We start from the raw sequence: 15,699 nt of genomic DNA, 5'->3' as shown, positions 1-15,699 counted from the left end.
GCGGAGGGAGAAAGGGAGATTCCTATCCCCGCTGCTCCAGGTGTCAGCCCTGTCCGTACCGCCCAGCTCGGCTCTCCCCTTCCCAGCCGAACCCGCTGGTTCCCCCCTTCTCCTCCCGAGAGGAGGCGGGGGGGGTGCCGGTGCCCCCTGCCCGCCCTCTCCTCACCCCCCATGGCTGCCCCTCAGTTTTAAAGCCGGCGGGCAGCGGGGCGGGCGGTGCCACAATGGGGCGGGCGATCGGCACCCCGGGCTGCTGCTGCCTGGCCCTGCTCCTGCTGCTGCTGCTGCCGCCGGCTGCCCGGCCGGGACCCCCGCACCCCCGGCAGCTGCTCCGCGGGAGCCCCTCCGCAGGTACCGTGCATCCTCCCGGACAGCCCTTCCCGGGCCCTGCGCTCCGGTACCGCCTGCCATCCATCACCTCTCTTCTGAGGGTGTTCCCTGACGTGCTGGGGTGTACCAGCCCCGGACCCTTCGCTAGCAGTCAGAAATACCAATTTTTTCTTTTTCTTTTTTATTTTTTTCCTTTCTTTCTTTTTCTTTTTCCTGCGTGTGCGGGGTTTTTTTGTTTGGTTTTTTTGTTGTTGTTTTTATTTTAATGCAAAAGCTGGTCTTGCTAATCTCTAAAGCTGAAATAACTCTTCCCTTACCCTGCATACATTTCTCGAAATATCTGTATTACAGATTCACAGAAGGATCACGCTTCTAAAAAGTGTGTTTTGTTTTGTTTTTTCCTACTCTAAAGCAAGTTAATTTTTCTGCCTGCAAAGCTGGGATTTGGTTTTTTTTTTTTTTTTTTTTTTTTAAAGACTTCTTGTCTCTTTTTCTTTCACGTCTTAAGCTACACAAATATTTCTTTACGTCTTTTCAGTTTTCCAAAGGGCATAAAGTGATTCTTCTAACCCTTCAAACAAAAACAGTTATGGTATTGTGTGTAGAATTACATTTAATATATCTGGGTGGGTATCCAGTCCATTTCTCTGTGCCAAAGCAAAATCAATTCTGCTACTGTGTTTCCTGATGGAAGTAAGATATAGCTGTGATTTGATTTTCCCTCCCTTTTAACTTGCACAAGAGAATTTTTTAATGCATTGGGGAAAAAAAGTGCTGTTTTCATCTCTACTTTGCAGAGTCACATGAAGAATTTTTGGTTTTTTTAATTGGAATGGAATAATAAAAGTCAGCCTTATGGCAGCTGGGAAAGGTGTATCGGATCCTAAAACAACTCTCCAGGGAGTATATCCAAACTGAACACCTCATATTTTGTTATTTAATGCCCTGTTGAGTGGGAGTGGAGTATCTCTTTTGTAGAAATACTGTGATTTTGGGCTCTTTTTCATGAAGTGACAATACAAATACATACCTTGATGGTATAAACTAAGTTCATGGCATGATCAGTGTCAGGTCAGAATATCAGGCAAAAATGTACAGCTTAGGTCGTCTGCTGTTGCTGTCTTGATTATTTTTTGTCTTTCCAGAAGTGATTCTTGTTTATAATCTATGGCTTTTCTGTTTCAGTCTAGATTTATATGTCAGTGAAGAGTTTTAGAATCTATAAATATTTGTGTAAACGTTCATTTTTACATATAAAATTAATTAATAAATAAGTTAACTTTTTCTTCTGTTCTAGAAGCCTTTAAACAGTAACAACTTCAGAAGAAGCCTTTATCACAACATCATTTGCATCTTTTTCCTGTTGGCCTTTACTTCTTCTTATTGTGTACTTTGAATTTTGAATTACAAACAAGAAATAATTACTAATCAGCAATCACTATTGTCACTACCTTAAAAAATATTGTTAAGATCTGTTCATATTATAATCTAGCAAGCTGTTTTACTATTTTATTTCCATTATAAAAATGGGATTCAGGCTTTATCTTTGTAAAAATAGAAAGTAAGGACATTCATATGTCATTGCTACCTTTCTGTGTTGGCTGTTACATGTGAACTACAACCCTTTGTTTCAAGAATAGTTAGGCATTTTGGGAGGCCAAATTTGGACCTCTTTTAATGTTTAGAAATGTTCAATTATTTATCACTTGTAAATATTAGTATTTAGGAGTTTCTAATGTTTTGCTTGCTCACTATAATTTTAAGCTTCTTCCCAAAGAGTCAGCACTGCTAACATTTGTCTTGAGGGGTTAATTTGCCAGGACAGCTCTCACTGCCTAGGGTGAGCACTCTGGTCCTATGTAGGAGATGCCTGAATCGTTTTCTGCCCTTCTTGACAGATGTTGCCTGCAAGAACCATCCTCTAGACCTTGTCTTCATCATAGACAGTTCCCGTAGTGTCCGACCTGAAGAGTTTGAGAAAGTGAAAATCTTTTTGTCAGAAATGATTGATACTCTGGATGTTGGTGAAAGAACAACTCGTGTGGCAGTCATGAATTATGCCAGCACTGTCAAGATAGAGTTTCCTCTTCAGACCTACTTTGATAAAGCATCCATGAAGGAGGCCATATCTCACATTGAGCCCTTGTCTGCTGGGACAATGACTGGCCTTGCCATCCAGACTGCCATGGATGAAGTCTTCACTGAGGAAATGGGCACCCGGCCGGCGACCTTCAACATCCCCAAGGTGGTCATTGTTGTGACAGATGGACGACCTCAAGACCAGGTTCAAGATGTGGCAGCAAGTGCCCAGACAGCTGGCATTGAGATCTATGCAGTTGGGGTGGATCGAGCAGACATGCAGTCCCTCAGGGTTATGGCCAGTGAGCCACTGGATGAACACGTCTTCTATGTGGAGACCTATGGTGTGATTGAAAAGCTGACATCCAAATTCAGAGACACTTTCTGTGGTAAGATGGTCAGTCCAAGAGAGTAGTGTAAATTGGCTCCCTTTGGCTCCTGCTGTGGTTCTGCTTCCCAACAAAGAAGCTTTTCTTTTTGAGAAGTGTTATGTATCACATTTACATATTTTCTTTGCCACCCATAGGGCAAACAAGCCAACCCTTCTATTCAGTGCAGGGCAAGTAACAACCTTCCACTTGGAATAGGGACCTTACCATGCAAGTAACAGACCTGATTTCAATGGACCTCCTTCTGCAGCTGGTCTGATTTAGTACAAAATAAAGCATGCCAACATGGTCTGGATTTGGAATATTTAGTGGCTTGCCAAGAGCACACACCAGAGCTGGGCAGTCTGCTCATTTCTTCTTGCATCAGGGGAAAGCAAGGAGGGTGGAAGTGTGGTGCTGAAGGGCTCCTTATGGTTTCAGAGCAGGTAAATCAGTGTGGTAGGTGAACCACCACACTACCTTGAGAAATTTGGTGCAGGATGAAGTGCCTGAACACACTGGAAGGCCATCTTAGGATGGGTTTCATTCTGTAGGTGTTGCCAGGCTTTGCCAATCTGCCAGGCTTGCACCTTCCTCTGCTTCTCTACACTTGATTTAACAGGGAGCTGTGGGATGGGTTGAATTAGCTTCATTCTTTCAGGGCTGTCTTGGAAAAATACTGGATGTATATTTGGTTTGGGCTGGAACTCCACTAATGATGCTAGGCCAGGGTGAGTTGCCATTGTCATTTACAGATCATCATCTGTCTGAAATATTTAGAACTGCCTATAGATAGCTACAACTTGGCCTTCCTCACAAACATCAAACAGTGACTTGTTGACACTTAAAATATTGTATAAAGTAGATTTTTCCAGCAAATTTCTAAGGAAATTACTTGTAAAATAAATCTCCAGCAGTAAGGGGTAAAATTGGGTGTAAATATCATTGTAAGAGAATTAAATTAACAGCCATTGCCTTGGGAGCCTGGTTGGCAATGGGTTACTTTGTTATTTCAGAGCCTTACTAAAAATTACCACTGTATTTTTTGCATACAGTTAGAGTGAATAGACCTCTTTTTTCTGCACATGAAATAAATGTGTAGGACCATCTGGGGGCAGGACCTTTGCCCAGTAATTACCATAAGAAATTCCTTGGGGTTTGGTTGACATCATGTTGTGCTGCTGATGTGACTACATCCTTTCTCTGGCTGATGGAGGTGGATCTGAGTGCCTACCCATCTGGATAGCACTAATTTTCCACTATGTTCTCACCAAAGCAAGTCCTTTCATAGCACCAAAGAAAAATCTCTTGTTCTTAAGAGTAAACTTTCTGTTTATTGTGCCAAAGCATAGAAATTAGGTTCTTATTAAGCTGGAGGATAAACCAAAGAGAGCTCACACATGGGCATTTCCAGTGTAACTTTGTTGCCTTCATGCAATTAGCCAGAATCTGTGGGATCAGTGGCCAAAAATGGGATAAAGGAAGTAACTTTTTAAAAGAAGTTTGTACAAACCAAAGGAATTTAAGAGGGTCTTGTAAGACACTGTGGGTGAAGTGGGCCTTTTCCAGCTCCAGACTGCTTTTTGGTCAGAAATCTAGACTCACTAGTGACAATTAGGATATTCATTGCTTTGGCCAAGGCAAATATATTTGTTTATAGGATGAACTGAAAACAGAAAACCTAATGTTCAGGGGTAAAATTGTTGGCTATGATCAAGTTCTTGATGCATTGAGAGCATCATTCATCATGAGACCATCCTGGAGGTGGAAAATCTTAGCCTTGAATTGATGTCTAAGTCAGTGGAAGCTTGACTTTCCTACCACAAAAATCTGACCATTTGAATCTGAGCTTCTCAGGGCTGAAAGTATCACCCACAGATTTTATTCATAACTCATGGATACGAGTTCTCTTATTCCCAAGGGTGTAGCAGAATGAAAAGCTTCTGTCTTAATTTGAGATTTGTTTTTGCCAGTGGTAAGATAAAACTTTCTATCAGCCTCCTTAGGGGACATCTAAATCTTCCATGTTTTTGGAAATGGACAATGTAGCCTTGCATTGGGAAATACACAAGAAGAGTCAAACACTCTTGCTTCTCATGTCTTATCTTACCACTATTGGTTTGAGTTTGATCTTACCAGTAGTCAATATCCCCATCGTAACTACTCATCTAAGTAAAATCTCTGGTAATAACAGACTTCCCTTCCCATTTTTCTCCTTTCCCCTTTCATTTCCTTTGCCTTTGTTTTCTTCCCCTTCCCTCCTTTTTCCTCCACCTTCCTCCAAGCTCCTTGTTTCCTCTACATTTCCATTTTTCATCTCGTTTAAAGTTACTCATCTAAAACCCATCTAAATATAAGCAACCATCTAGGATTTCTTTACAGAATGTGGAGAGAAACAGAGGCAGCTTGAGGTGACCAAAGATGCAGCAGATCCAAAGCTAAATAAATACACTTGAGAATAATCAGTCAGAAGTTAATTAGTTATGTAGTTAGACCATGTCTGAAGGCAAAGGCTGTCAGCACACAGAGTGCATTGCAGGGACAGCTCAGCCTCTCAAGAGTCCTTTTGTCTGCCCTGTCACCATGACACATTTACATCACCTGCCATCCAGCACTCTGCTTTTCCATCACTGTTCTCAGTCTGCTGAGGAATCAGCTGCTCCCTGAAAACTCCATCTCCTTTTGTAGTTTCAGCCTCTCAGTTCTCTGAGGTTTGGACATTATTTCTGTACTGTCCTCTGATTAGGGGGTTGTCATGCCTGTAAAGCTGCCTTTGCTCTGTATCCTCTTTCGGTCTTGGCGTTTTAAACCTGATGGATTAAGGTAGCTGCAGCCCTCACACACTCATATTGTAATGGTGGGGGTTCCTTGTGAGCTGTTACATCTGAAACATCATTATGCAGACAGCCTTTTCATCCCTAAGAGGACTTTGTTATTTTAGTACCTTTGAGGCATATTTCTTTTCCTTCTGGTCTTGATGCTCTTTGTGTTGCAGTTTTTAATTTATTTTACTTTATGTTTTATTTTATTGTTACTTAAATTTTTTTTTTAATTGCATTTCAGTTTACATGGGAGCTTTTTACAGTATACCAGGAGTTCCTGAATCAGGTTACATGCCAGTGGGCAGAAGTTAGTAAGATGCCAAACAGTGACTGATACATTTTGGGATTCTTTCCACTCATTGTCTGTAATTGAACAAAAAGCCAGAATGCTTGGATTCAAAAAGCCAGAGTGTCCTTTTTGTTGCTGAGTTCTCATTTCCAGTGCAATGCTACTAAATGCTTGAAATCTCCTTGTTGCACCCTTTCCAGTTCATCTTGCCTTTTTGCCACCTCAGGTGGGGAGTTATTTCAGTGCAGTTGTCCCAGTGTCCTCGATGACCTCTTTTTCTGTCTACAGAATGCTGCAAAAGATGCCTGTAACTTTTTGTGACAGTGACACAGCACTGCCATTTACTACTACTAATCCAGCAAACAGAGCAAGATGTACTTTTGTAAGTGTAAATTATTAATGGCCCTTTCTTTCCTTCGGGATGACTGAAATGCCTTTTCTGGGAATGTCCTTTGTAGCTGTGAACGTGTGTGCACTTGGGAGCCACGACTGCCAGCAGGTCTGTGTGAGCAGCAGTGGATCCTACCTCTGTGATTGCTATGAAGGCTACACTCTTAATCCTGATAAGAGAACCTGCTCAGGTATTACTAGGAAAAAAAAAAAAAATCACTTTTTAACACCGTAATTGGATTTGAGAAGCTACTTGTGTGCCTCTCTTGAAACACTGGACTTCTGTGTCTCCTTCAATTTTAATAGATTTAATAATAAATAATATATAAGTCTGCTGCAAGTAATGGTGAGAAGGAGTTTGATTCCATCATGACCCTTTTTATTATGCCTACAGGCCCATTCATTAGGGACAGATGCCAAAACAGTCTTCAGATTTAGACACTGTATAGATATTTTCTCCTACTGCTTATTCTAATCCTGTTGATTACTATTGCTATTTCTGAGCTGTTTACAAATAGAAATATATTTGAAAATGTGACTACTGACTCCATCCCAAACTACTTTTTATTAACAATGAATTGTTTCTCTAACCTGTGTCTGCCTTGCAGCTGTGGACATGTGTGCACCTGGCAGGCATGAGTGTGACCAGGTCTGTGTGAGTAACAACAGATCCTATGTCTGTGAATGCTATGAAGGCTACACGCTGAATCCAGACAAGAAAACTTGCTCAGGTAAAAATTAAAGCCTTCTTTTATATGTGAAACTCATGGAGACACGGGTAAGTTTTCTGTGAGTTACTGCCATTGTTTCCAATTGAAAAATTGCTTACCGTCATCAACTCTTAAAATGAGAATTCACCTGTGCTCTTTCCCCTTGGTTACAGTAACAGTAAAATTGCATTTTTCTTTAAATGTGTTGATTACAAAAATGCAATTTGGCACTTAACTACCGTTGCATGGTCTTTATAGTACTTCATAAATATCACTGAGTCCCTGGGAGAGGATGAACCTGTTCTAGAGATGCCCACCAGCACTGTGTCTCCACTGGAGAGTGAATGCCATAAGTCCATAAAGAACTTTAAAACTGATGATTTTCCCCCCATCTCCATCTATCCAGTCACAACAAATTTTTTTTTTACAACTTTTTGCTTCTGCTTCCAAGCTGTGCAGGAATCTGCAATATAGCAACTCCAGTCTTACACCACCAGCAGCTTCAGCCTATTATATAAACTTTTTTCCCACAAAATAATTCTCTGGGGTTGTTTCTTTAAATCCAGAGGTTTTGAGCAGCACCAGCTTTAGAGTAGCTATTTTATAAGGGGTAAGCACATCTCTCCCTTTGAGAGCACATAAGCATTCTTCTCACTGAAATTTTCCTTCTTATTTCTGAATAGAGAACAGGATCTTCTGGTGTTCAGCTTTTTTGCTTGTTTGCTTTTGTTCTCACATATCTTTGCAATTTAATAACATTTCTACATATCACGTCTGGCATTTTGTGCCTGCCTTCAGCTCATGGATGAAAGTAGGAAGATAAATTTCTATTCACCATAACTAATTCTAATATTACAAGAAACAACCTCTGCCTTGACTTGTGGCAAGTTACATCTCAGCATGGTGTTTCAGCTTCATCCTTACTGGGGATATTCAGGACTGTTAGAATTGCTGATGAAAGTCAGATGTAAGATAATAATGTCTTGGAGTCCAGTTATCTGCCTCCTCCATTAATTAATAACTGAATTCAGTTGTCTGCAGCATAATCTAATAATGTAGCAGGGCACTGGTTAAATCCTAATTTGAATCCTAATTAATTTGTACTTATAAACATTAAAGCACCCAAAATGCTTGAGTGCACAGGAGGGATTAACAGGTTTCTTCTTTTCAATATGGTTCACTACAGCCAAGGACACCTGTGCCCCTGGAAGGCACGACTGTGCCCAGGTCTGTCTGAGTAATGATGGATCCTACAGCTGTGGCTGCTTTGAAGGATACACTCTGAATCCAGATAAGAAGACTTGCTCAGGTAAGGCCTGTTGAAAACAAGTAGCTTCTAAAAAGCAGCTTACTTTATCTTAATTTTCTGACAAATTATCCAAGAGTTTCTGTACAAATGCTGAAAACACACAGTGCAACTGTGCATGTTTCCTGTAATAATTTGAGACCCATGAATCACAAGTGTGATCACTATTTCTGGAGGATGTGTTTAGAGCTTAAAAAATACTCTAGCCTTAGAGCTCCAGAGGATGGAAGGAAATGTTCTTTCCCAGTGCTGGTCTCTAAATGTTCTTTCCCACTGGAGAAAGGTTTCTTGTGGAGAACAGGAGCATGAATATAGATGGTACTTAAGGATGTACTTAGAAGGATATAGTGCCTACACATTAATATGTATTCTACATTATTTTCACTCAATTAGGATTTGAACTTCACTTTCTTTGGATGTCTCACCTGGTAATTTATTAATGCAAAATCCTTTTTTCCACTTCCATCATAATCTCTTTCCTTACAACACCTTGTGTGACAAAGCACTGAACCTAGGCTTCCAACTCCAAGAGGTTCCCAGGCAAATCTCTCCATTTAAGTCATACATCTTTCATATCAAAGAGGTGAAGCCTCTTTGGCTTCAGTATTTCTTCCTGCCTCGTTTAGAAGCTGTTTTTAAAAACACACCTTTTCTTTTTTTTTCTTCTTTTTCTTTTTTTTTTTTTTCCTCTCTGAATATATTTACTAAAGTACCTCTTGAATATGTTAAATCCTCTTAAACTGCTTGAGAATTGTTCTATCGATTCACTAACTCCCTGAAAGTATAATCCCTTTTCATTCTTTTCTGCCCATTTCCACTAATGTTTGATCCTCCTTATCTATTTTTAGCAGTTGCTGAACTGAAAACTACAGCTGACTCTTACCTATCATCACACATTTAAGGGCTTCACCAGATTTTAAAAATATAAAGCTGCATTTCCTTATGAAATGGGAATAACTGGGGGGAATGGCCAGGCAGGGTTCTGTTACATCTGTCTCTGGGGCATGGGATTCAATTGCATATCAGCATTTCAAGGATGGGGGAGGGCAAAGGAGAACAGAACTGGTGTCAGAAGAATTACTGCAATGCTAAACCATGGGTTCTTGTCCACTCCTCCAAGCTGAGTGGGACAGGCATGAACTCACCAACCACTTTCCCTTCACGTGGGCAATAATGGCATCAGCTGCTGGCAGAACCTCTGCACCACTTGATACAGAATCATAAGTAATGTTGGGCTGGAAGGGACCTCAAGAAGTACCTGGTCTGACCTCTGGTTCAGAGCAGGAATAATGTGCCACTACATCAAGAGGCTAAGGACCCTGTGGAAGAGCAAAGATGGAGAATAAGTGGATACAGCTGAATACCACCTGAAAAAAATAGTGTTTTTTGTAGGACTGGGTTAAACATAACTGCAGTGTAAAAGCAGAAACCTAGGATGTCTTTTACGACTTTTTGGGCATCCCAGTGGCAATGAGTGTGCCCAAGTTTTTAAATATCAAATATTTGAAGACTCTAAATGTCACAGGAGGTCTGTAGAAGACTTCAGGGTACCCTTAGGCAGTTGCCAAAGTTGGTTGGAAAAGTAATTTCATTAAAACTGACATAGACCAATGAGGATCTGTACCTGTCACTGGAGAATTTAAATGCAAACATCAAAAATTAACTGGAAGTTGGTTGGAAACCAATCATGTTGGTGTGATATTTTGAGCTGGCCTTCCTCCAGCTCAATCTCAAACAGCTCCTCTTTGTACATCACCTATAACGTCAGTGGAGCTGAACAAACACAGGTTCAGTGGAATCAAGAAGACTTCAGTTTCAACACTGGCTCTAATACAGATTTCTGCACTGCTAGAAATGAATCTGTTCGTACTTTTTTTGAACAACCTTTTGAAACCAATATATTTCAGTTTGTTTTCTATAATTCAAGAAGCCTTCAGTTTTCGTGCAAAACGGAAATATCAAAGGCATGACTGGTAAGGAAAAAGAGAAACCAAAACAATTCAGAAAAATGAGAAATTTATCCAGGTAGGCTGTTTCCATTGTTTTACTGGTTTATGCTCAGAAAATTTATTTGGCATTGATTATCTATGAATTTATGTATCTACAGAAAAAAAAAAAAAGTAATCTGCTGTTAATGCCCCTACAAGCAGCGTACAAACACATGTCTAAAGTGATAAGTATTACATACAAGTAATCCTTCCTGATGACTTATGGAAAGGGCTCCCCTCTTTTAAGGGGCTCTCTCTTTGGAAAGTTATTATTCTGGTCTCAGAGGAAGGCAATTATCTCACTGCAGTGTCTGTGCTTCAGTTGGTGTTGATACATTTGTTCTTAGCTTGCCTTAACTCCTGTTTTGCTATGGAGTGGGTGAGGTTAAATTACTTATCATGCACCTAAGAACTCACAGCCATCAGCTGATGTCTGACATGTTATACACCAACACAATCATCTCAGCCATTTGTAATCATCCCTGGTTTTGTGGTGAAGAAAAAGGATTTCTTGAGGCCAACTAAGGCTGATTGATCCCTAGTAAGACTGGAAGAGGTCTTGGAACAGGTCTTGTTATTCAATGGAATCTGTGCAGAGTACAAACAGTTCTTGTTTTCTCTTTCCTAAGAAACAGATTACTTCTCTGTTATATTAACTGGCTCCTCTGTTAATATTGCTGTGTCTTTCTACCAGATTTCAAGTGAATTTGAACACTGTTGTTCCCTCTATCCATATTAATGTGGCATTGGAATGGCCCTGCATTCACACCTCTTGAGGAATCAAAAATTATACTTCCTGTGCATGTGCATCGCCCAAGTTACAAACCAGAAGTACTTGTGAGCTGATAGACATTGATGATTTAGTTTAACCTCTGTTAATTAATATTTAAAATTAGTATATGTGCTTCTACTTTTATTTTTGCATTATTTAGTGAGTGGTAAATTCAATTCTTCTTAAGTCCTTCCCAAGCAAGCCTTGGGTATCTAGCTTCCACCCATGTCTCAGAATCTGATGCAAAATGACCAATTTCTGATACTCACTGTCTATGTGTCTAGAATTGGCTTGCAAAACTGCTGGAGGCTTAAATTGTTATTAATGCATTCTCAGAAGTGCTGTATTTAGGAGTGAAGGTACCCCAAATGCCATCACAATCCAACTGGTAAGGCAGCAACCTTGCTTTTGTATAGACAGATTTAGAGTCTGTTTAGATACATTTAGATATGAGGAAGAAATTTAGTGTGAGGGTGGTGAGACACTGGCACAGGTTGTTCAGAGAAGCTGTGGATGTCTCCTTCCTGGAAGCGTTCAAGGCCAGGTTGGGTGGGGCTTGGAGCAACCTGGTCTAGTGAGAGGTGTTCCTGTCTGTGGCAGGGGATTTGTGCCAGATGATCTTTAAAAGTTCCTTCCAACCCAAACCATTTTATGAGTCTATCACTGTTCTGAAGAGAAACTCAGCAAGTCAGTCATTGCCTTAAATACAGCTAATGAACAGACTCTGTCTCCAGTGATGCTCTGTGGGTAGTCTGATGGTTGGAGTACTGCTTACCTGATAGAAACCTGGGCTGCAGATCCTTCTCAGACTGCAGCACTTAACACACTCATTTTGCTTCTGCAGGTGCCTAATCTTTTGGGGTAGAGGGCATAACGGATGAGAGGAAAAGGAAAGATTCACTCTAGTCTAGTGATTAGAGTTGATGGGGGGGCTGGTTGGTGCCTGCACCCAAGCCTCTTTTTATGTATTGTTTAATAACAATCTAATTTAAAGAGTGCAGAGGATCCAGGGAGGCAGGCTAGGAACTCCCTGCTTGGCTGCTTCCTCAGAGTGAAGCTTTCTCTTGCCTGTTTCTGGACTATGACACTGATGTCTCTGGCTGCACACCAGCCCCTGTTCACTCTGTCCCTTCTTCCTGACTGCCCTGGCTTGCAGCGTTTGTTGTAGTCCTACAGCATGAGTTTGAATCCTATTGAAGAATCAAGCATTTTCCTGGGATTTAAACTTTCAATAGTTGTCATAAATATTCTAAGTGTTATTTTCTCTCTTAGGAGCCATAACAAGCAGTCTTATAACAAATGAAGAATCCTGCAAGTGTGAAGCCATAGCTGCCCTGCAGGACTCGGTCACCTCACGCCTTGAAGCTCTGTCCACAAAATATATCCTTTTTCTTACATGATCTTCTGTATTCAGCTCTTTACTGGTGTTTTAGAGGTGGCTGTTTTGACAAAGGTCAGGGAAGGAACATCCCTCAACACAGAAAGTATTTGTACAGTGATTTTAGAAATTTTATAGAGCAGAACCTTGGTTGCTATAAGTACCATTAAGCTTTCACATTTCATTGAAGGGCTTTAGTATCAAGATAGAGATCAAACCCACATGCCCACACCCCTTGGATTATATATGCTATAGAGAGCATCAGGCATTGCTCTGTTCCTAATTCTTCCAGATGACTTTTACAGTTGTAGCAAAAGGTCAGTTCTGAGCCCCTCTGTTATGTCCCAACATTGTCGTGACATCTTCACAGGCAGGGTGACAATGGTCCCATCACCTCTGCATCCCACCTCTGCACACAGGCACTATCCTGAGCAGTCATCATGTACCTTTTTCTCTTCCCTGAAAAAGGGACTTCCCTGGAGTCCCTGGGCAAGCCACTGCTGTGTGGAACATGTGAGGTGCCAGCTGTGTGCCCTGGACCGTGCGGCTTCATTTGCTGCAGCGACTGCAGGAGTGAAGAGAAATGTGGTCAGCCCTGGACTGCACATTTCACAAACATGCAGGATGAAAAAAAAAACACAACCCCCCCCCCCAAACAAACGAACAAAAAAACCCCAAAGAAAAGACAAAGTGGTGAACTCAGCAAACTGGAATGCTGGCATAAATGCCCTGGGATGGGATGGAGGGAACCAGTAACTTGGAGTTAAAGTTGGGCAAGTTGTGATTCAACATAAGGCACAATTTTTAGATGTGAGAGTGGTTGATCACTGTGATATTTACTAAGATTTTCATCACTGGAAATTTCTGAGACTGAAAGCTTTTTTTCCTATAAAAGGCGCTCTTGTTTAAATAGGAATTAATCTAGGGGAGCACTGCATCTGTGGTTGTGGTCCTGATCCCAGGGGCTTCATATCAAGGAAAAGTGAGATATTTAGGATTAATCAGAGAAAGGATGCTAAGCAGGAGACTAATAATTTTTATATTTTAACTTGTCATTCATATGGATAATTAGATTTTTGTTCACCAAAGTTTCTGAAAACTGAATGAAAATGTCTTTCAAGAACACAAGACTTTCCTAATTCCTGAATACATTCAGAATTACTTTTATAAGGCCTAATCACAAATCTCTCCGGTTACAGAGTTCCTGGAGTTCAGTTTATCTACCTGACAAAGGTGTAGGGAAGACTCTGATTTTTCTTGGATGATAATATATAATTGCAGGGAATCTACCTAAGTAGTTAAAACTGAACACCAAGACAGTTAAACCTGTAATGTCATCTTAATAGTAGCATATCCTTCAGAGAACTATCTTTCTGCCTGAAAGAGCTGATGTTAAGCAAGAAAATGTGGTGGTTTCAAGTTACAAATATATTTTATTTTGTAAGCACTGAGGCTTTCAAAGTTATTCTTTGGTGTGCAATTTGTATCCCTGGCATCCTTAGAAGACAACTTGGAAAAAGCAGCAGAGACAACCAGCTGCTGCTCCTCAGCCCTGAATATCACTTGGTCCTACTACTTCAAAGACATTTGGGTTCTTGAGACCTTTTGGGGAGATGCCAGACCTTGACAGATCCCTACAATGTTTCAAAATCTCTGCTCTGAGCAACTACTGACCCATTTAGAAAACAGTTTGTTGAAAAGGCAGCACTGAGAAAGATTATAAATTACCCAGATCCTATAGCCATCAATTCTGTTGTCCTTAACAACTGATCACTAGATGAGGTGTCCGAGAAGTTGCAGGCATATGAAGGCAGACAGAATGTTGTCTGAGCTATCACTCTGCTTAATTCTAAAATAATCTTTCAGAAGAAATCCTTCTTATTGTGCTCAGCAGGCTTTGTTTTTGTACACAGCTTACAAAACAGCAGTTGGCTTCTTACCATGGACAAATGTCATGAAGACTTCAGGAAGACAACAGGCTTGAAAATATGGTGACCCAAGGATCTCCTTGCACAGTCATTTTATAACCAAACTCCCTGTGCCTGCTGTGCTTCAGTTTGTGTTACAAATAATCCGGCAGGGACTGCTTCTCTGCAGTAATTGCATTTTTATACTCAAAAGTAAATTAGCCATTCTTTCTTTTTTTTTTTTTTTAATAATATGTCACATTATACAAAATTGTGAAATGGCAAGAGAGCAAAAAATGTGCCTGTGTCATCTGACCATTAAATGGGAAAGTAGTTTGTGGTCGCATAACTTATTTTAATAAAGTATGATATGCACACAGTTGTTTGAAGGTTTTTTGCATACAACTTAAAGGATATATGTCATGAAATAAAGAGTTTAACAAAAACAAGAAAACAAAACCTGAAAGACAAAGGAGGTATAAATGGAAGAAAGAAATCCTCTTAATTAGAAAGGATACTATCCCCAAGTCACATAGTTGAAAAAGACCTCTTTGATTTTGAAACTTTCAAGTCCTTTTTAATATAGATAAAAGGTTCAATAGTTATTTCAGTTACTAATAGTATTGTCTAACATTTGGAAGGATGAAAGATATCCTTCAATATAAGGTTTTTATCCTTCAAGATTTACTTAGGATATGAGTTATTAATTTCAATTGTTGTAACACAGACATAACACAAAGACTGTTTGCATCAATTGGGCTTGTAGGATAAAACACAAACTAATAATTGAAAATTTTTTATGGGAATCCATTCCTTTTGCCCACTTAGCATTTATAATCCAGATGCCTGAACAATCCATTGTATTTTGTAGAGTTTTGCAATCTAACTACACAAAATATTGTGTCAAGGATGTATTACAAGACATCTGTACTTGTTTCATGCACTGCACATAACAAATACAACAGATTGCAAGGAAAATCAGTGGTTCAGTTTTCATGTTCACAGGCAAGGGAGACTTCTGTTATGTCTATACAGTACTCAAGTTAGAAGACAATACAAATAGCACAGGTGAGCATGGGGCACAGCTTCAGAAAGGGCTAAAAATGAGACTAGAAACTCTGGTCTGTGCTCCCCATTGATATTGATTTGCTGTAGTTCAATTAAAGTCACCATTGGACAACCCAGCAACTTGCTGTGTACATGTATTTTTATCTGTAAGTCATGGAGTTTTATATCCAGCACTTTGCTTACTTTCATGTCCTCTGATAAGACCTGGGTATTATACAAGGATTTATAGGACCAGAGTATGCCTTGGCCTTTATAATTGGCAAGAATAAACAAGTTGTAAGTGGAATGCCTG

The 15,699-nt window shown here is 40.2% G+C and overlaps 1 protein-coding gene across 1 annotated transcript; it reads left to right on the top strand.

The window, feature by feature from the left end:
- Positions 1-169: 169 nt before the first annotated feature.
- Positions 170-14,560, top strand: MATN3 (matrilin 3). The gene is made up of 7 exons (XM_030447750.1): positions 170-351; positions 2,229-2,798; positions 6,347-6,469; positions 6,887-7,009; positions 8,175-8,297; positions 12,327-12,434; positions 14,207-14,560. The coding sequence occupies exons 1-7, from the start codon at positions 225-227 to the stop codon at positions 14,260-14,262; spliced, it is 1,230 nt and encodes a 409-aa protein (XP_030303610.1). The 5' UTR covers positions 170-224; the 3' UTR covers positions 14,263-14,560.
- The last annotated feature ends 1,139 nt before the right edge of the window (positions 14,561-15,699 follow it).

The sequence above is a fragment of the Calypte anna genome, chromosome 3 (assembly GCF_003957555.1).
Source record: "Calypte anna isolate BGI_N300 chromosome 3, bCalAnn1_v1.p, whole genome shotgun sequence".
Lineage (NCBI taxonomy): Eukaryota > Metazoa > Chordata > Aves > Apodiformes > Trochilidae > Calypte > Calypte anna.
The sequence above is the reverse complement of the archived record's forward strand: the minus strand, read 5'-3'. Positions and strand labels throughout refer to the sequence as shown.